The 22,791-nt window shown below is 38.9% G+C and overlaps 1 protein-coding gene across 1 annotated transcript in view; it reads left to right on the plus strand.

The window, feature by feature from the left end:
* LOC113051605 (protocadherin-7-like) overlaps nt 1-22,791 on the plus strand; it is a 129,105-nt gene that overhangs the window by 61,334 nt on the left and 44,980 nt on the right. Inside the window, 2 exon segments of the mRNA XM_026215501.1 lie at nt 1,000-1,146; nt 1,148-1,216. Coding sequence (XP_026071286.1) covers nt 1,000-1,146; nt 1,148-1,216 — 216 coding nt within the window.

Below are 22,791 nucleotides of genomic sequence, written 5' to 3' on the forward strand. Positions count from 1 at the left end.
AAGCTGTTGCTTTTTTGGTTGGTGGTTATACTTTTTCAGACCAAAGTTCCTGGTGGATAGACAGAGTAAGGGCTGCTGTTACAGTACATACTGTATACAACTAAATGTTATTATGTAAGCATGATCTCTATAAAAAATATAGAAATAAAATAATTATAATAAAAACACAATTTGAAATGAACCATATAAAAGAGACATCATGCCCTTCCCTTTAATTTGTATCTACTCTCTTTTTGCTGGAACTCAGCACAAACTAAAATAATCTTTCTCCATTCATGTCAGTCATCTCTTCCGATCATGCTGTCTTTTGTGATACAATCCGAGTGGAAGAGAAAATTCAAATCAGAGGTTCAGAGTGCAGGGCACAAATTCACACCATCCTCCTTGTAGCAGTTTATTACTCCCGTGTGCATCCTTTCACCTATTTGTTCTTTAGTTACATTGAAAAATGTGTGTGTGGATCCATGTGCTTGTTTATTAGCCTGTAGCCATGTGTTCCATTCTATCTCCCACTGGGACAATACTTGCTCTTCTTGTCCTGTTTTTGCTATAAAATAAACCACACAAGGAGACTCCGATGTCCTTCAGACCCTGCACCGCTATATTTAAACCACAATGCCAAGTGTGGCATCTGTACTTACTCCTGTGGGCATTGAACTTACTATCCCACCATTTTTGTTAATGTGAGAATCCATTAAACAAGTACTGTACAGCTCATTAGTATTGTTCAATTCATTTATGTTTGCTTCCCTTGCCGAACACTGCTTTCAAGCTACATATATTTGCTACTTAGAGAGAGAGCCATTAATTCAGTTGCTGTTTGTGTCGTTTTGTAGCATGTAGCGCAGTGCGGATATCTAACTAGAGCTACTGCGAAGTACTTTAACTGAGAATTATCCACCCACACCCCCCACAAAAATAAATAAATAAATCTACCCATCAACCCCTCTTCTTCGACCTCTTCAGTCCAGTGACCCCCAGCAATCTCTTCTCTTGTAGCCGTTCCGCCGAGTGACCTTCTCAGTGGTGAGCCAGCCACAGGACCCGCACCAGGGCTCGCTGCAGAGCTGCTACGACAGTGGCCTGGAGGATTCGGAGACGCCCAGCAGCAAGAGCTCGTCTGGCCCCAGACTAGGTGCCCTCCCTCTACCCGAAGACGCCTATGAGAGGACTACCCCTGATGGCAGTGTCGGTGAGGCAGAGCATATGGAAAATGGTAGGGGCAAACACAAAAAAAAAGTCAGAGTTAAGCTTAACGGCTAAATAAAAATAGAAATACTCATCAGTTAACAAGATAGGGAAATTCTCACAGAAGTCCACACTCACACACAGCTGCGCTGACACTACAGTTTTACAGATATGCTGGGTTATACGCAGAAATGAAAAGAAATGGCGGGAATTGCTAGGTTTGTCTTACACGCAAAGAATTAAACTGTGATTGTAGTGTTAACTATGAATGGCTTAATATATATATATATATATATATATATATATATATATATATATATATATATATATATATATATATATATATATATATATATATATATAAATATATATATATATATATATATGAGTTTGTTTTTAATTATCTTGCTTTATTAACCCAGGAAGAGTTAGAGGTCGGTTAGCGTAGTATAAACCTGCTAGTTACCCTGAAAACTCTGTAGGCAGCATACTACATTTTCCTGTAGCATCAGATTAGGTCAAGGCTGCTTTATTGAAGACATAACTCATCTTCTAAGCATCAGTTCACGAGAGGTTTGTTTGTGTACCAGATAAACAGAATAAAATGTCATTTTCTTCACTTTTACTGAGCCACGGTGAGTTGCAAAAACACATTTTCGAGAACAGTTTTCGCTTGAGCAATTTTGTCAGTATTTCAGTAATCATTGGCACTATGTTATGCCGCTGTGCCTATCACGCTCTTTATATTGTAGGAGTTTAACAGGTGAAAGGGCTTGAACAGTAAGAGCATGTATCTAGTTTCATTCAGCGGCTGACTTACCTGTCTCCTGCGGAAGCTCTCTGTGGTCAACAGTTACCTCCATTGTTAATGACCAACCAACCAGAGTTGGGTCTCTGTCAATGGAGCCACTGTTGGGGAGGTATTCGGTAGCAGTTGTCGAACATTAAGGGCTGTGTTGTCTACATTTGATACTTTATCAGCAACAGGTGCTTATTGTGTAAGCTCAGCGTGCCATTTTCTGTGCAATGTCTGTTCTTCTTGCTCATCGGATAACATGCTAGAAGAGCAGGAGCGAGTGGGTTATCAGGTCCATAGCACAAGTTTGTAGTCTGGGTTTGTAGAAGGTTGAAGGTCAAAAGCCCCAGAAATTGACGCTAACCTGGGTAAACCACTGAAAAGCCTCTGAAGCCTTTTGCATTTAGACAATTCTGTGCCAAAGTAGCTTCAATTAAAGTCTGGCTCTAATTCAGACTAAGCTAAAAATAATTGGTCACTTGGAGATCAATGCAAGGCTGATTAGATCAAACTGAGAATTTGGCCTTTATTCAGAACTCTGCTGGAGAGCAGGACGGAAAAGCAAGGAAACTTATGCTGTTGGGTATTAAAAAGCTGTTTATAGTCTCATTTGTGACATACATGGCTAATATATTTTATGATACTAAAAGACGTTGTCATTCCATTGTCAGTATTTCTAAGGTTAGGAAAGTTAACGGTGTATCTGATTGTGCTATCACTTGGATTTATCCAGCCTCAAATGCTACAGTTCCAGGAAGTGATGGATATTTGGATGAATGAATGCACATGATGGAGGCCCACACATTCTCTCTGATGTTTTGTTAGTAATCATTTAATGATCCGTTCATCTTCTCATCTAGCTCTCTATCCGTCTGGCCTCTCTCCCGTTTTCATTCTCTCTTGCCACCTCACGTCTCTGCTTTTTCCCTCTCTGCTTGTTCCATTCTATCTTTCTTGTAAGATCTTTCAAGGGCAGATACAAACAAACAGATGAATCACTTTTTGATAAATAAAATAGATACCTCAACCTGCTGCTCCAAATCTGTAGAACAATCAGTGTGTGTGTGTTTGGGGGGGTAGAGGTTTAGAGAGGGAGAGATATGAGGAAAAAAGAAAAGTCAGGAGACTATGTTTGGCTTAGAATTGAGCAGAAGTGAACATTAGTACAATTGCTTACGCATTCAATGCAGTTAGAAGTTGACGCTGGACATTTTCAAAGCTGATGTGCTTTGCTAGGCTCATGCGTTATCAAACATCACACACAGAGACTCATACACTCAAATACACAGCCAGTCACACTTGTGACCCTGCAAAGTCACTGTCAATGTCTCTTTCATGACAGAGATGTCCTGAGTGTGAGTGTGTGGGTTTGTGCTTTATAATTGGCTTAGACATGCCGTGGGTTAGTTCCGCTTTAATAGAGTCTTTTGGGTCATTGTTAGGTTCGTTTAATGCTTTTAATGCTCTCTCAGGGGACCAAGACAACATCATACTCACTTTTAAGTGTCTGATGAGTGTGATTTGGAGATTTTTAATGCCTTAACACTAATATATATATATATATATATATATATATATATATATATATATATATATATATATATATATATGTATATATATATATATATATATATGTATATATATATATATATATATATATATATATATATATATATATATATGTATGATACACACACAAAGTGTATCATGTAATCAAAATTGCCTTTTTGTTTTGAAGATCTGATAGAAGCTAATTGTTAATACATGTAATTGCAAAAAGGTAATTTTAAATGATCAGATTCATATTTAGTAAGAAAGCTGTCATTTGACAGATGGTTAATGTTATACCTCAGACATTCAGTGCTTTTACAGTGTATGTTTTTCAAGAAGGCAGCATTTTTTATTGTTGTCTGTTGGGATAAAAACAAACAAACAAACAAACAAAAAACTTTTTTTTTTTTTTTTCTAGTTGAAACGCTGCAAGCTGTGCATAATCGTGTTTTGTAATAAAATGAAACAAAGTCGTCTTGCTCCGTCTGTAGCAAAACAGGACTGCAAAGAATGTTGCCGGTTCTTCCATGTTGAAAGGGCAACATTCTCAGTGTCCTTCTCATGGAAAGCACTTAATTAAGTCAGTTAAATGGTAGTCATTGCCCCTCACAGTGCTGCATCCCTAAAGCTGTACTGCAGCTCTGATACCCTGAAGTCAATTAAAATATGGACGGGAGATAATACACACACACACACACACACACACACACACACAAACATACCACTGAAGATTAACAGATGGGCAAAATGCCATCATTTGAAAGAAGGACTCACTGAAGGTCTGTAATTGTGGTCATTATGCTTGTGAAGGATGTGTGTGATTGGGATCCTGGTGAGGTTTTTGTTGTGAGTGTGTTTGTTTGTTTTGGGATTAAGGTCATGGCAGGAACTGAGCGTCCCCCCCTAATGAAGAAGCCCTGCTGTGAAGATGGGTTTTCCAATACACCCTCTCTCTTTCTCTTCTGTTCTTTTTCAATTTATATTTATCTTGCACAAACAAATGTCAAGGCAGCACAAGCTGCACAAACATAAAACACATTGACAATAAATAACGATTAGCTATTTCCTCCTTTAATGTGCACATGAATGTACCTGAGAAAGGGAGTGAGAGCTAGTGAGCGAGCAGGAGAGAGACTGATTGACTCTCCGGAAAAAATCCTGCTTTTCGACTTGCTCGTTGTCAATCGATGATCATCCAGTCAATAGATTTGCTCTACTCCTCGTTTCTTATCTCTTCCTTCTCTCTCGTCACTCCCCCGTGCTTAACCGTGGGACTTGGATCTTCTCTCCCTAAGGGCTTTTCTGCTTTCCGACATCATCACTTAGATTTTATTATCCTGTAACTTTGTAGTTTCATTATGGCAGACAGACAAACAGAAAGACAATGCTTTTTTTTTCCTCAGAGACAGTGGAGCATTTGCCAATGATAAAGATAGCCTTTCTCTAGAGGAACACTGTGCAAAAATCTGACCACCGTTTGAACCCTCTAGAGTCTGCTTGTTAGGCTTCAAGTGTTTCTGTAATCTTATCATGACTGCGGACAGATACTGGGTGTATCATATGTCTCAAAGCAAAAATAGAGATCCAGCTGAATATAACCTCATATAATCAACAGCTGGTCTCGGATCAGAATAACCATTGTTAGTGCAATTGGAGATGATAGGAACTGAAATGATCATTTCAGATCTGTGTTTATGAACACAGTAGCAACTCTCGCCAGACAAATAAGCAACTGGAGCTTCAAAAACAAGCCAAAAACAAACCCAATATTATAAGATTATTTATTTAGTGCTTGATTAACACTGCATTTTGATGTGGTGATAGAGATTAAGTGTGAATTATAAAGAAATAGGGAAACGTAAGTATTAAGCACACATACACACACACGAACACATTTACACATACCAAGTAAACTCGCTTGTAGCTCTAAAAAAAAACATATTTGTTAACTGTAGAATTTACTTGTACCTCTCAAATTGGTCTTAGCAACTTGGTCATTAGCAAACAAACAGATAAATAAATAATTGAATACTGTGCGTACACTCACTTAATTAGAGAAGCCGGATGCAGAGGGCCAGATGGCAATGCCAGTCGCTTTTAATTAAAGCTATTCATATTTCAAGAGCTCGATAGAGCCTCAATCCAATAAACCTCTTTTTTTTTCTCACCAGAACTCAAGCAGGCTGATAATTGTAGAGAGAGAGAGAGAGAGAGAGAGATCACTAAAGCAATGACAAGCATCACAGGCAACCTTTACATGCCATTTGCATTTATTAGAAAGTTTGTATGTGACCTTTGCTTTTTCTTTTTTTCTTTTTTTTTGACTTTGTGGCTTCAGTTAGTTTGGGACAATGGGAGCGAGTTACTGTGGTTGATGTGTTGTACAAACGTCACATCGGCAGGCCTGAGACTCAAGGTCATTTGTTATAGTAGCACAGTGCTAAAGAGTTAATAGAGTTCTACTTTATCAGAAAATTGGAATCAGGTTCAGGTTTATGGGCAGGTTGCTACACATGTTATGTTCAGTGTGTGCATGTGACGTGTTTTGCGGTTGATCTGATTCGCTAAAATATACACTTGCATTCTCATGTATTACAGTAACATATCATTAAACATGGTTATTAACACCCAAAGCACTACTAACTTGTGCTCCGACCATTATACAAACAATCCTCTCTTGAATTCCTTTCACAAACAGGAAAAGTGCAATTGGTTAATAGGTTGTTCTATGTATACTCGTCACTGTGTTTGAGAAGATAGAAACAGGTATTTCCGGTTAGTAAGTGGTTTGAATTGTGTAACCATGCATATTTTACTGCACTCAGCAATTCATCTTGCAGTTGCTTTTGGATGAGACTGTCAGGTCGTTTAGCACTAGAATGTGGAAGCGTGTGGATTTTCTTAATCAGTACAAAACAAAAACAAGCTTGCCCCGACAGCGTGTGCAAACTTCAGCCTTTGGGAGTTCAGTGAAGTGGCAAGTATTGTTCAGGCAGAGTGCCATGCTAGACCTACAAAACAAGCACTATTTCACTCGCATTTCCTGCCAAGTGTTTGTGCGTCACCTGGCTTTTCCCGAACATAAAAGCACTAAACATTTTAGAGGCTTTGCAATTATCCTGATGCCTACAGCTAAAATTGCTTCTAAGGTTAAACAACAAAAACAATTAAAAAAAAAAAAATCTGGTTTACGTTGGCTTCTGAATTGTAGTTGCTTTGTTCCAACCGCAACCCCCCAAAAAAATAAAAATAATAATAATAAAAAAAAAAAATCGTTAGGGCAAAACCATTTCACTCACTCTCTCTGGTCAAATGCATTTTATTAAGTGCTATTTTTAAGTTCTTGGAACATTAGGATAATTGTGGAAGGCTGTTTCTTTGAGTGGTCTTATTAAAATCCAAGGCGGGCATTAGCAGAGTTGGCTGCAAGACGTTTCAATTAAATGAGACGCTCACCATCACTTTGTGGCAAGGCTTTGAGGTACCTGCAATCACATCAGGTATTGGATCTGTTTAATTACAAAGCGAGAATGGAAGGAGAGAGAGATTGGAGGAAGGCAAAATATCGTAGAATATGTATCTTAACACACTGAATATCATTAGCAATCTCATTGCCTGCCAACCATATCACATGACTACCGTTTAAACCAATGAGACAACATCACTCGTCTATGTTTAGCTAAATAGGATGGATCGCTTTGCGGTGAAGAAGAGATTTACAGCGGCCGTGAAGGTACTTTCACTATCTGCTTCTGTAGCCCCCTAATATTTATTTCTCTCGCTGCAAAATGTGATCCATTCTGAAAGGTTTTCCAGTGGTCCCTTTGGCATTGGCCTAGTATAAATCTGCACCTGTTGTGAGATGTATGAATAAACAACCACGATGCGACGAGAGCTCAAGGCGCGAGAAGAGGAAGATGCATCTCTGCAGAACCAGCCGCAAAGTATTTGGCATTCTTTTCAAGTCTTCTTCCTTCCATTCACTTGTCCTCCTCCTTTTTGTCTTATTAAACCTGGTGTTCCGCTCACACAGAGAATGAATGTACGTAGGTAAGGCAGAATGAGTGTGACATGAGGAGATGTTTCTGAAGTGGGTAAGTGTAAGTTGATGGCATTTGGGAGGTTTACCCCAAAATTTAGCTGTGCCTCCCACACCTCTCAGCACAACCTATGACCTTTCACGAACAGAAAAGTGTCAGTCTCCCAAACTATCACATTTAAGGGAATTAATCCCTTGCTTTCTAAAAAAAAAATGTTGGAAAACCATGCAGCAAACAGAAAAAAAAAAGAATTGTGTTGTATAGCTGTTCAAGTCATGCATTATGGCAGCGTTTTCTTTTCATCTGCATCTGAATGTTTTCCAAGCAAGTGCCTTGATGTCTAGAAATTGCATGTCAATTGAAAAACAGTGCAAGGTCAGGGAAAGAAAGGAATCATGGCAGCAGCTAGACAAATAAAATAAACACCTGACAGTTCAGGGAATTAATTTTGCCATTGCTTTTGATCGGTTACATGTTGTGAGGTGAATATGCATTGGCACATGATTATTGAAATGTCATGTAAAATATGCCTTGGGCCTGACAAATTTCATTCAAGTCCCTCCAACAACTGTTCCCCACTGCGTTTTGATGATTTAGTCTTTTTTTCGGGCTGAAAATAGTGGCAAAGTAGATGCACGGCCACAAGAAATGCATAAAACACACACACGCGCGTGTTCACACCAAACCTCACAGAGAGCCAGGTGACGGCAGTGTTATGTCAAAACAGTACATACAACTTTTCTACTCATGCGCATTTAGCTTCTCACATACCACTCCACACAAAGGGACCGATTCGGCAAACAAAAGAACAAAAATGTTCAGAGGTACAAAGAGCGCAGACTTTGAAAGAGGGATGAGTGAGCCCTGAAGGGAGCAAAGATTGTTTTTCATTATGTAAAGAGAAACCAGCATAAAATACTCCAAGACGCAGACAATTACCTCAAGATCACATGGCTCTGGCAGAAAAGACAGAAGAAATGGATTTCTAACCCTTGCCGGAAAAAAAGGATTAGCGACTTGAGAAAAAAAAAAAAAAAAAACGAGGGAGACACCTGGTTTGAAAGGCTTAGAATGCGAACAAAAGGTATGTGTGTGTCGTTCAGGGCTGTTGTGTGGGTAATCTAAGGAAATAATGACTAGCCATGGGCGATATGAGGCAGGGCTGTGGAGGGAGTTTACAAGCGCCTGTGGCTCTCTGAGTTTAGCCATGGACTTTTTTTATATTCTCCCTATCAATCTAGCCTTCGGTTCTCAAAGGACTATCAGATTGTTTTCCTTCTCTTCCTTTGCTGCTTCTTGTATCCCATTGCTTTGCATCCCATGTTACTGTCAGTCTTTCCTTCACTCTTGCTGTTGTACTTAAAAATTAAACAAGTAACTGATCTTCTTTCTTTCTTTCTTTCTTTCTTTCTTTCTTTATATATATATATATATATATATATATATATATATATATATATATATATACAGTCTTGTTCAAAATAATAGCAGTACAATGTGACTAACCAGAATAATCAAGGTTTTTAGTATATTTTTTATTGCTACGTGGCAAACAAGTTACCAGTAGGTTCAGTAGATTGTCAGAAAACAAACAAGACCCAGCATTCATGATATGCACGCTCTTAAGGCTGTGCAATTGGGCAATTAGTTGAAAGGGGTGTGTTCAAAAAAATAGCAGTGTCTACCTTTGACTGTACAAACTCAAAACTATTTTGTACAAACATTTTTTTTCTGGGATTTAGCAATCCTGTGAATCACTAAACTAATATTTAGTTGTATGACCACAGTTTTTTAAAACTGCTTGACATCTGTGTGGCATGGAGTCAACCAACTTGTGGCACCTCTCAGCTGTTATTCCACTCCATGATTCTTTAACAACATTCCACAATTCATTCACATTTCTTGGTTTTGCTTCAGAAACAGCATTTTTGATATCACCCCACAAGTTCTCAATTGGATTAAGGTCTGGAGATTGGGCTGGCCACTCCATAACATTAATTTTGTTGGTTTGGAACCAAGACTTTGCCCGTTTACTAGTGTGTTTTGGGTCATTGTCTTGTTGAAACAACCATTTCAAGGGCATGTCCTCTTCAGCATAGGGCAACATGACCTCTTCAAGTATTTTAACATATGCAAACTGATCCATGATCCCTGGTATGCGATAAATAGGCCCAACACCATAGTAGGAGAAACATGCCCATATCATGATGCTTGCACCTCCATGCTTCACTGTCTTCACTGTGTACTGTGGCTTGAATTCAGAGTTTGGGGGTCGTCTCACAAACTGCCTGTGGCCCTTGGACCCAAAAAGAACAATTTGACTCTCATCAGTCCACAAAATGTTCCTCCATTTCTCTTTAGGCCAGTTGATGTGTTCTTTGGCAAATTGTAACCTCCTCTGCACATGCCTTTTTTTTAACAGAGGGACTTTGCGGGGGATTCTTGAAAATAGATTAGCTTCACACAGACGTCTTCTAACTGTCACAGTACTTACAGGTAACTCCAGACTGTCTTTGATCATCCTGGAGGTGATCATTGGCTGAGCCTTTGCCATTCTGGTTATTCTTCTATCCATTTTGATGGTTGTCTTCCGTTTTCTTCCACGTCTCTCTGGTTTTGCTCTCCATTTTAAGGCATTGGAGATCATTTTAGCTGAACAGCCTATCATTTTTTGCACCTCTTTATAGGTTTTCCCCTCTCTAATCAACTTTTTAATCAAAGTACGCTGTTCTTCTGAACAATGTCTTGAACGACCCATTTTCCTCAGCTTTCAAATGCATGTTCAACAAGTGTTGGCTTCATCCTTAAATAGGGGCCACCTGATTCACACCTGTTTCTTCACAAAATTGATGACCTCAGTGATTGAATGCCACACTGCTATTTTTTTGAACACACCCCTTTCAACTAATTCAACTAATTGCCCAATTGCACAGCCTTAAGAGCGTGCATATCATGAATGCTGGGTCTTGTTTGTTTTCTGACAATCTACTGAACCTACTGGTAACTTGTTTGCCACGTAGCAATAAAAAATATACTAAAAACCTTGATTATTCTGGTTAGTCACATTGTACTGCTATTATTTTGAACAAGACTGTATATATATATATATATATATATATATATATATATATATATATATACAAGTACAATGTAAAAACATGCATATACACAATAAATGCATTATCAAATGTTAATTTCAATGTACATCATAGTTAAACACTTAATTATTTTTTTCTTGCTTTCATTCTTTATTGCTTTCTTTCTCTCTGATGTTTGATCTCCATGCATAGGCTTCCTTAGATGCAACATTTGCTTGTTGTGAAGGGGGCTGTTGGTGGATGGACTGACATAATGATTAAAAAACCACCCACACTGATTCAGTGCTTGGATGATCTGACAAAACCGGAGAGAGGTTTTAATCCGTAAGATGGGCTCCTCGAATCCACTCACAATATCCACAAACAATACACCCACCCCTGAGGATGCACACACACGAACACAAGCAGAATCCAAGCAACAAATTGGAACTGAATTCTGCATAAGGCCAAGGCTCAGCAAGTAGGCCATGGCAAGAAATATTTGTGTCTGATTTATCAGCGGACACCCCCTTCCAACAACCCCCCTCTCTCTATTGTTTTGTTTAAGCTTTTTTGTCTTTCTCTGCCATTTTTCCACCGTGTTTGTTATAACAGAGGTGGCGTTATATGCAGTGGTCACTATTATGATTGAAGCTCGGTTCTTTAGAGGCCTTGCATACAAGTGAGGATGTTTTGCTAACAGGTGCAATGTTAGCAGCCTCATTTGTCTTGAACACACAAAGGTGATTTATTCGATAGTGCGGGTTCCCTTCACAGGAAACCGCTAGCTCTGCTGTTACTGAACAATATGGCTGACAGAGCTCCTGTATATATAATATTAGGTTAGTCTGCTTTGCAACTCATCCTTTTGGTGTTGAGGGTAATGTGTTACTCCAGTCGTGTTATTTTTCTCTTTAACAAATGTTAGAGGCTATTTTCAAAAATAAGATACAATTTTAAAAAGTCAAGATGCTGTGTAGGAGAGCATGTTAATTCAGGTTAATTCAAGATGTTAATTCAGGTTTCGCATGTGAACACATTATATATATTTTTATGCTAAGTTATTATTATTATTATTATTATTATTATTAGTAGTATTATTATTGTTATTATAAATATTATAATTTTACATGGCAGGTAAAATACATTTTATGTGAATGCAAAGTAACCAATATCGATTTAAACAGTGTAATGCACATGCTGGATAAAACCATATTTTTGGCTTACAATTTGTCATGAATTATAAATGAGACATTTTCCCCAAAGTGAAAAATGTGTGTCAAATAAACTCCAATTATACAGAACATACTATTACATTGTATACATTATAACAAATACAATTTCAAAAAGTTGAAAGTAGTTTAACTGCTTCCATGCATTTTGAATATTAAACCTTGTTCCTAGATAGTTTATGAAAATGTGTTTAATGCATAACAGAAAAAAAAGCCTCTGAAGAAGGATTGTGCCTTTTTATTTTTTTTTTTATTGAGAAGTCATATTTCTATGCCCCTTTTTATACCCCCCCCCCCCCCACACACACACACAAACTATAAAACCTAAGTATGATTAATTAAAATCTGTAAATTTCCCATTCATCAGAAATAATATAATTATGCACTTAATGACTGACACTTTGATTTGGCATGTGCATTTGCTCAGACTGTGCTGAAATTGGCAAAGCAGAGCAGAATAGAGAAATGAAAGACACAAATCAAATTTAAGGATGGCAGACTGCTTGCCTTTTATCTGAGATCAATAAAGAGGTGTTTTTAAAAGGTTTCAGTCATGTCACAAGAAAACTACATTACATGACTAAACCCAGCCTTGACTTGACGAGTATCTGACCGTCCTAATGGTTTTCAAATGTTCACGGCCATCACCATTACTTGGCAAATTGGCTTTTTTTTTTTTTTCAACAAACACTAGACTTGGGTATATATTTTCTCTATCTATAGCCGCGTTTCCACCGCAGGAACTATACCCAGGAACTAGGGACTTTGGCCTGGTACTTGGTGTGTTTCCACCGCAGGAACCAGGAACTAAATAAAGTTCCGGGTAAAAAAATGCCCCTCAGAAAGTCCCTGCTGGCGAGGTGGTACTTTTTCAAAGTTCCGGAACTTTCGGGGGCGGGACTTTGGCGCTAAACATTCTGATTGGTTGAGTTCACGCAGCATTGGTTGAGTTCAACCACCATTTATTCGAATCAACATTTTCAAAATATTACTCTTATTGTGTCATGAAATGTAATTTTAAAAGTATTTCAGGCGAGAATGTAGTTGTTTAAAACTCAAATCTGTGGTTTATTTATAAAGACAGTGCCTATTTAAAAATGTGTTTCGCCGATCTCTGAGACGGTGAGCTCCACTCGATCAGCGGGAGCTCAGTCCTCATGTATCCGCAGAGAGCAGCCTCATCTCGGATAGATCTTCTGATATGTGCCGCTGGCTCTGATGTCTCTTCAGTGGTTAAACATAAAATATAATTCAGCTGCGGGGTAAATCTAACAGGGTTTCTTTGGTCTGTATTCAATTTATCTATATGTTAAAATAAAAAAGGCAAGTCTGTATAATATTTCGTTTCATTGCAATGGCTGTACATAACATTACACATATCCCTGAACTAAGTACATTTCTGCAGCTGTTATTATGTTTAAATGAAAACGAAAGGAGGCAGTGGTATTTTATGTCCTATTTAGTTTTATTGTAAATATACTGAGGGGAAAATAACAGTAGCCAAAGCGATCTGAGTTCACGCAGCATTGGTTGAGTTCAAACACCATTTATTTGGATCATTTTCAAATATTACTCTTATTGTGTCATGAAATGTAATTTTAAAAGTATTTCAGGCGAGAATGTAGTTGTTTAAAACTCAAATCTATGGTTTATTTATAAAGACAGTGCCTATTTAAAAATGTATTTCGCCGATCTCGTAGACGGTGAGCTCCACTCGATCAGCGGAAGCTCAGTCCTCATGTATCCGCAGAGAGCAGCCTTCTCTCGGACAGATCTTCTGATATGTGCCGCTGGCTCTGATGTCTCTTTAGTGGTTAAACATAACATAATTCAGCTGCGGGGTAAATCTAACAGGTTTTCTTTGGTCTGCATTCAATTTATCTATATGTTAAAATGAAAATAAAATATTATAATATAATATTATAAATATAATATTTCGTTTCATTGTAATGGCTGCATATACACATATCCCTGAACTAAGTACATTTCCGCAGCTGTTAATATGCTTAAATGAAAACCAAAGGAGGCAGTGGTATTTTATATCCTATTTCGTTTTATTTTAAATATACAGAGAGGAAAATTACAGGATTCGCGTCGTCGCTGACATCACACTCCCCAGTCAAATGCACGAAGTCAGAACTAACTACCTATGATGCACGTCCAAAATCAGCGTACCTTTTTTCTTTTTTTTTTAAATCAGCGGTACTTTGTATTGAGAAACGCGCAGACCTACGTCACCAGTCTATTTGCCTAATCTACCCGGTACTTTACACCGCGGTGGAAACGCAGAAAGCAACAGGTCTGGGGGGAAAAAAGTTCCTGGGAAAAAAAGTTCCTGGTACAAATGTTCCGGGTAATTTCGGTGGAAACGCGGCATATGAGTAGACTTGAGACTTGCAGGAGCAGGCTAATAGCCTTCCATGCTAAAACAACATGGACACCAACTGACACAGTATTTCCTTATTTAATACTGTAAAGTGCTTTGACACAATCTGTATTACTAAAAGCACTATATAAATAAAGGTGATCTGACTTGACTTGACTCGTCTGTCTTGATGACAGGCTTCACGCTGCAGGTGAACTTCTGCTGAGTTCAGACGATGTCATGCTAGTGCAGCCATATGGATCTGATTCAGAGGGTGAATGAAATAATTGATGGTGCTGAGAGTTTTGCTCTGGGGGTGAGGCTGAGAAGAAATGGGACACTTTTTCAGAGGATTTGAAGAAAGAAAGAAAGAAAGAAAGAGTGAAATGAGTGATGGGGCATTCGTCAGTTTAATTCCACCTCACCTTCCAAACCTCTAAAAATTGTCTGTGTTTATAACAAAATACAAATGAAAAATGGTGCAATTTTAATACCCGCCCTTTTTTAATATTAATCAAATCGGTCAACAGATTATCAGCCAAGACCAGATGGTTTTGGGCTTGGAAATTACAATTTCCCGATGGCCTATATTTGTGCTTTTTCTTATTATTTCATCTCCCAGCCCTTTCCCTCACTCTTTCTTGTTATTTTCATTCTGTTTTATGTGCATGCGTTAAGCTTGGATTACTTTTGCTTATCCAACACTAGCTGTGAAATCTTCCTTCTTGTCTCTATGTAATTTTTGGCCCCATATATAATCTGCACATTTAAATTAATCCCACCCCTCAGCCCGGCAAAGAAAGTGCCGATGGAGGCATTATAGCATTGGGAATATAAAGCTGTACAGAAATAAATTGTTTTAAAGCTGACTGGCTCTGGGTGTGTTTGAGAAATAGTAATAACAGACGTTCTTTAAGTGGGATTTACAGTGATGCACATGTCTCATCAGACCCTTTATCTGTATACAAGGTGATTAGGAGAGAAAGAGGTTTACTGTTTATGAGCTCGCAAATCTCCTCTCGACTCAGGTTAGTCTTTGGTCTCTGTCTGTTTGCCGGTTGGAATTACTAAGGAACATCTTCCTTAAACCCACATTCACGGGCCCTGAGCACCTCTGCATTTATTACCGGCTATGATGGTGAACTCTCAGGAGCAAAGAGACTTTGCAAGATGGCAGTCAGTGGAGAGAACGCTATATTTTAGAGCTCCTGCCAAATGCAAATTTGCCTCCAGCCTCCGTCCAAAAGTCTGAGACTGCATTATAAAAATTGGAACTGTTTTTTTTTTTTTTAGAAATAAACATAATGTTTATGGATTTTGAATAAATAAGATTATAAAATAAATAGTAAATAATTAATATTCTTAAATTATATTCTATTTCAGGTCACTAAAGAAAATGTGTGACATCGACCATGGGAACTCAAATCTTGGTGGATTATTAGGTTTTATGAAACTAGAGAAGGGCCTCAAGATGATTTAAAATAAGACAAAAAAAAAAAAGGATTAAAATAAACTAAATCAACTTTTGGAAAAAACAAGATTTCTTTTTTCACTCCAAACATTTAATTAGTTTTAATTATAATTATTTGAGTTACTTATTTTAATCTGTGAATAACCCTAATCTCTGTAAATATTACATTTGGATGTTGCTGTGGAATGTAGGGAGCCTTGGAGACAAAAAGGTTGAGCATTAACAATAATCAAACAATTATCTAGAATGACAAAAGCATTAGACATTATTCAATAATACAGCTTTTCACTCAGACTGTTGTGCTTATAATATCAATTGTAACACAACATATATGATAAATGAGTTTGAACAGTACATGGTAAAACCATAGACTTTTGGACTCCACTGTATCCACACAAATCCCCATTAATTATCACCAGAATTGACATGACTCAAAAGAAAAGCCCCTGACACATTTCTACAGTTTTTGTGTCATCTGGGTTTCTTGGATGGGTAATTATCACACCCTTTCTCTTCTCTCCCCCGGTAGCTCAGGTGGTGCCGTCCCTTTTGTAATCATCTGTTTATGCTGCATTCTTTAATATCGTTCCTCCAGTAATCGTTCTGCCCACCAGTCCTGTAGAACCACTATTCCTCCTGCCTGCCATTATTTAGTTACAAATCGTCAGGAGTCGGTAGTTTGGGGATATGGATGTGTCAAAAGCTTTGGAAACGGGAGTTTTCTCGACGTCCAATTAACGGATGCTCATTTATCACGGCGGGGCATCACGAGGGCCCTGCCACCACACACGTTAATATTAGTATCATAAGCAAGTTCAAAACTCCCATGCTGTCTGTGTCGGGGCCTGAGCAGGTCACTTTGGAACAATCATTAGAGAGAGAAAAGGTGGACACTGGGGGAGAGAGAGAGAGAGAGAGATGAGAATTGATGCTGTGTTTGATTTAGAAACGTGCAAGGATGTGGTTCTTCGTGTCCTGTGTGGTTATGTGTATACTTATCAGGTTCAATGAAGGATACTGGGATATGTGTGTGTGTGTGTGTGAGAGAGAGCGAGAGACACTGTCTCCGGTTTCAGGGCCCTATTTATGAATGATGGCCTGCTCTCTCTCGCTCTCTTCTTTAAACAGTCAAGTTAAAGGGATAGTTCACACACACACACACACACACACACCCACACACGCACACACAACTGAAAAATATGATAAATAATAATAATTATATTTTTTTCATCACTGTAAAAGTGTTTACGGTCATTTTTTTGAACTATTTAATACACTCTTGCTGAATGAAATTTTTAATTTTGATTAATTAGTGTATGCGGTATCATACTGGCATTAACTAATGAATACAGCCTAAGACTAAACACAATGCCACTGGTCGTGTCAGTCCGACTGCATTTCACAGATGTGAGCAACCTTTAGCAGCTCCGTTCCTGGTCTGATCGTGTCCTTTTGACTAAATGACTTTTGCCTGAAACATGGTGCTTAACCCGTCTGCTCCAGAACATCCACCCCTGTTCATCCCCCCTTTTGTCTGTGTTGGATTACATTAGGAATACCCAAAGTGAAGGATTCCTGGACAAACTGAATGCAATTAGCAAAAGCTTCAACAAAAGCCTTTCCACAATCCACATTCTTAAAAGTGCAGATGTAGGCGCATGTCTGTCTAAACACAGCAGCCATATTTTGTTGAGCTCACAGGCACAGTAAACACAACGATAAGGGTGGCTCTTTCTTGATTTCTGTCTGCTCTCAGACAAGCATGATCTTGTTCTGATCTGAATTCTGAATTTTATATTTCGATATTAGTTTTAAAGATTGTCCAATAATATTTCATTCCGAACCATCCCAGTCTTGACTCATTCTGCCCATTTCGCCAGGCATGCACATTCATTCCCTCCAGGGGCGAAGGTGTGTTATTGGATCAGAGGTCGTTCCTGTAAATGGAGATCTGTGTGTTTACATCAGTAAGTGGATTACGGCCGACAAGTTTTCCTCACATCAGTCCCTTAACTTATGCAGCATGAGGAGTTTTCACACCCATGATCTCTCACACAAAGAGAAGAGTGAAGGGAAAAAAAATCATATAAATATACACAGTGAGGAGAGATGATGGGCTCAGTAATCGTGTTAGTGTTGATCTGAACGCTTGATTCTCCTCAAATCACTTGACATTACAGAAATCACAGGCTCATGGATATAGAAATGTATTTATTTGATATATCATTGGCAATCTGATGTTGTAAGCACCTTTTTTACCTTTATGAAGGAAATTTGGATTTTAATCAAATAATTCAAGCTGCCTTGCTGTGTACATTGGTATCTACCTTTTACCTTCCTTACTGAAATATAACTCATTGGAGAGTGAGTTGGAACAGTCTAAATGATCAACAAAATATACACAAATATTAAATAAATGAATATCAGGCATAACATTATGACCACCTTCCTATTATTTTGCTGGTCCCCACTTTGCTGCCAAAATTGCCCTGCCCCGTCGAGGCATGTACTCCACTAGATGCTGAAGATGTACTATTGTGTCTGGCACTAAGATGATAGCAGCAGATCCTTTAAGTCCCGTAAATTGCGAGGTGTGGCCTCCATGGATTGTACATGTTTGTTCAGCGCATCCCACAGATGCTCAATTGGATTGAGATCTGGGAAATTTGGAGGCCAAATCAACACCTCAAACTCATTGTTGTGCACCTCAAACCATTCCTGAACCATTTCGGCTTAGTGGCAGAGTGCATAATTCTGCTGAAAGAGCCATGAAGGAACACTATTTTCATGAAAGGGTGTACATGGTCTGCAACAATGCTTAGGTACAGTAGGTGGTACATGTCAAAGTACCATCCACATGGATGGCAGGACCCAAGGTTTCCCAGTAGAACATTGGCCAAAGCAACACACTGCCTTGCCGGCTTGCCTTCTTCCCATAGTGCGATGTGTTCCCTAGGTGAGCGACACACACGCACCTGGCCATCCATGTGATGTAAAGGGAAAACATGATCATCAGACCAGTCTTCTTCCATTGCTCACATGCACACTGTTGGTGCTTTCAATGGTGGACAGGGGTCAGCGTGGGCACCCTGACGGGTCTGCGGTTCTGCAGCCACATACACAACAAACTGTGATGCACTGTGTATTCTGACACCTTTCAATCAGAACCAGCATTAACTTCTTGAATTTCAGCGACAGTAGCTCATCTGCTGGATCAGAACACCTCGGCCAGCCTTCACTCCCCACGTGCATCAGTGATCCTTGGCCACCCATGACCCTGTCGCCGGTTCACCACTGTTCCTTATACTTTGACCATTTTTTTTATAGATATTGACCTCTGCAGACTGGGAACCCCACAAGAGCAGCAGTTTTAGAGATGCTTTGACCTAGTCGTCTAGCCATCACATTTTTCCTGCTTCTAACACATCAACTTTGAGGACAAAATGTTCACTTGCTGCAAAATACATCCCACACACTAACAGGTGCCGTGAGAAAGAGAAAATCAGTGCTATTCACCTCACCTCTCAGTGGTCATAATGTTATGTCTGAATGGTTTTTATACATATGACCATTTTTTTTTTTTTTTTGTTTATTACATTTGGTCAAAACAAGATATTTAGTAGACAGCCTAATTAAGAACCTCAAAACTGGATTAGAATATAACCTTTTTTTTTTGCATTTCTTGCCATTTTTGCATTGATTTTTGCCATTAATTGCTGGCCCTATTACACACTGTGATTTCTAGTAAATTACCGTGCATGTCACAGTTTTGCAGTTTTGCAGAGTCCCACCCTAGATAGTTATGGTCAGTTTTGGAATGAATATTTTGAAATGAACTCAACATGTCAAATACTGAAATGCTTTGAGTGTCGCAGACAGTACTTATTCTGTCTATAGGATTACTGGTGTGCATTATAGACTGTTGTTATCCTAAATGTAATATATTCCGCATCATATTAGAATTAATGATTTTGTGCTAATGAAATGCAGTAATTCATTGATTACATAAAAAAAAGGTGTAAGATAGAGAGAGACACTGAAGGAGAGGCTTTAATATGAGGGTTTAAAATGGCTTCTGCAGAAATGAGACATAATACAAGGTCTATGCTTTTTTTATTGAGATGATTACACAAGCTGACAGTCCATTCTGTTAGCTAGCCATTGGTGTTGTAGTCGGAGAACGGGGAAATAACCCTTCTCGACAGCCAGTCCTGCTGTGATATGAGAATACTTCTAGAGGATTCTCTGGTAATTACGGCCACTGAGTGAGACAGACTCTGTGCGAGTCGTCTCTAAACATCAATAAGCACAAGGAGATGATGTTTACATCTATCTGTGCATTTGCATGAGTGTGCGTGTGGTTTTGGCTAACAAAAAATATTATATATATTTTTTTTTTTTTCATGCATGTTAGTGCTTATTTCATTCTAGTGTAGTATCCATTCAAATTCATTGTGCTGTAATAATTAATCATAATTTGTTTGATTAAACTTTTAACAAAAAAAACAACTTATTTTAAAACCCTTATACAAGCATTTACTCTATGTACTTAGAAAGTCCTCTGTTAATGCCCTGGCGGATCGTGTTACAAGGCTTTTCATTTTGAAGGGTATCTGTGTCCTTTAAAGTAGAGGTAAAGACTAATAGCTATATGCTAGGCCGGTTTGATTGACAGCACATGGTAATTGAGCTCGATAGTGCGCCCCCTACTGACTCCTGATGAGTGACACGTCCTGAACCCAGGGTTGAGTTCCCAAAGTCAAGGGCCTGCATTACCATACTGCAGTGTCAGGGAGGAAGATGGAGAGAGAGAAAAAGAGAAGAACAGTGAAGGGCTCTCCTTCTCAAAGACGTTTAATTATCTAGATTCAGGACCGTGCCCCACCTGTTCCCTCAAACCAGCTGACACAACAAACAACTGCCAACCAGACGACAGACAGATTAACCAGAGCACACCTGTAGAAAAGCGAGGGAAGATCCTCCTCCTGTCATCTTCCCCTCCACACAAACCGCTCACCCATACAGCAATATGGCTCTTTTATTGCAGGACAAGTGAAAAGTATGTTAGCGATCTCCAGCAAGCTGCAATTATTAGTGATGTGAAAATGAATCAATGCCATTACGACCTCTCTGCTCCCTAGCTGGGGTTTTGCATCAAATAACCCTTTAGTCACGCGTGGCTGCAGAAGATAGCATAAAAAGTCATCACGCGGCGCCGGCCATGACGCCTAATCAAACCGCTCTTTGTGTCGGCTTTAATCTTGCTCTCTCTAGACCGTCCGAGCTGTTCGCTCTTCCTCAGCTTCCTCCCTCTCCTCGCCCGTCTCCCAAATGAATCAACACGGTTTGGGAGGGAAAAAACGAAATATAGCTGCCGACGAGAATTATACAACACCAGGGCTGCGATGACAACTGGAAGGCCGACCTTGTAGTGAGAAGCCACTGCCTCAATCACTGCAGCACGCTGTTGACAGGTTGGAGAAATATTGATTTTTAACATATGAATGTCTGTTAAGCCGCTGTTACTGGGTAAGAATTTTATATAGGAGCTTAAAGCACAATGGCAAGCTACTCTATAATATTTCATAGCAGACAGAAATATGACGTTTGAAATATTACCACTAACTGTATTAGCTGTGTTCATTTTAACTCGTGTTTGGTCGTAGTGATGTATTATTCAGCATTTTTCTTCTTTTTTTCAGTATTTTACTTGGTTCTATTTCAGAGCAACATTTACCCAAATTAACAATTTTGTATTCATTTAAACATCAGCAAGTAAAACACACACCCACTAACATTATTGTGACTTTGCTGTAAAAATACAATAATGTTGCTTTCAGTTATTGCTTGTGTATTTTGCAGTAGCCTCGACATATTTTATTAAACAGTATGATTTAATCAAATGCTTAATTATCATCATGATAATTTGTTTCTTCTTTGGTATATCTCTGACCAAATCTAAAAGCTCTTTGTTAATGACTGTAATGATTCGTAGGCATTTTCATTGACTGGATTAACACTTCTCATACAACGGCCAGATTGAATTGGCACATACATAAGTGAAACGCAAAAGGTATTTGCTGAATACAGTACTATTTTCCCAATACAGACCTCAGGCAAAAATAGCCATTCCTTTGGTGTTTTTAAGGCAGACTAGATTGCCGGGGTCAGGCTTGTCTGTCTGGAGCGAGGTTCAGCTGTCTGATGTCTTACTTTAGCAGATGGATCCACAAGAAGTTCTGCTGAGCTGGGCACTAACGTCCAGCTAAAGCTTTTGGGCAGCTTTCAGCACTTACTCAATGTCTGAAGCACTCTGCTAAAGCAGCTCAAGAATGGATCTCTTCCTCTATCGCTCTGTCTCAACTCTTAATCTTTCTTTCTTGAACATTCTCCATCCTGTTCTCACGCAGGCACACACGATCATATACACACTCCGTGTCCCTGTGGCAAGAGCTGAAAGATGCTGACAGTGCGGCCTTTTGTGTGATGACACTGGCTCTGTAGCTCCCAACACACTACTGTAAACAGAGACGACGAGAGTGGCAGAAAGAGAAAGATTTTCATTTCTTTTCCACGTTTATCTGCACATACTGAGGGACTTGTGATATTTGTTCCATAGTATATGCCACTCACAGCTGGACTTCTATCCTATTGTTACTTATTTATCATGGTTTGGTTGAGGCCTGCCCACTTTTAGAATCGAAATGCCAGCGTACGCAGGTGTGTTGATGGAGGTTGTGTATGACAGGGGTAAGGGGGATATGTTTGCCTTAGGGTGGGCCACTGGCCATTTGCCTGGGACTGGGCCTGCCTGCTTAACAGGTTTTGTAAAGAGCTGTCTGTACAAATCACAGCAGACAGCATGAGGGAAACGAAAAAGAACAATACTAAGCATTAGGAGTGCAAGATATACCATAGATAGATAGATAGATAGATAGATAGATAGATAGATAGATAGATAGATAGATAGATAGATAGATAGATAGATAGATAGATAGATAGATAGATAGATAGATAGATAGATAGATAGATAGATAGATAGATAGATAGATAGATTTTTCTGTCCTCATG

Source organism: Carassius auratus, chromosome 32 (assembly GCF_003368295.1).
Source record: "Carassius auratus strain Wakin chromosome 32, ASM336829v1, whole genome shotgun sequence".
In the NCBI taxonomy this organism is placed as follows: Eukaryota; Metazoa; Chordata; class Actinopteri; order Cypriniformes; family Cyprinidae; genus Carassius; species Carassius auratus.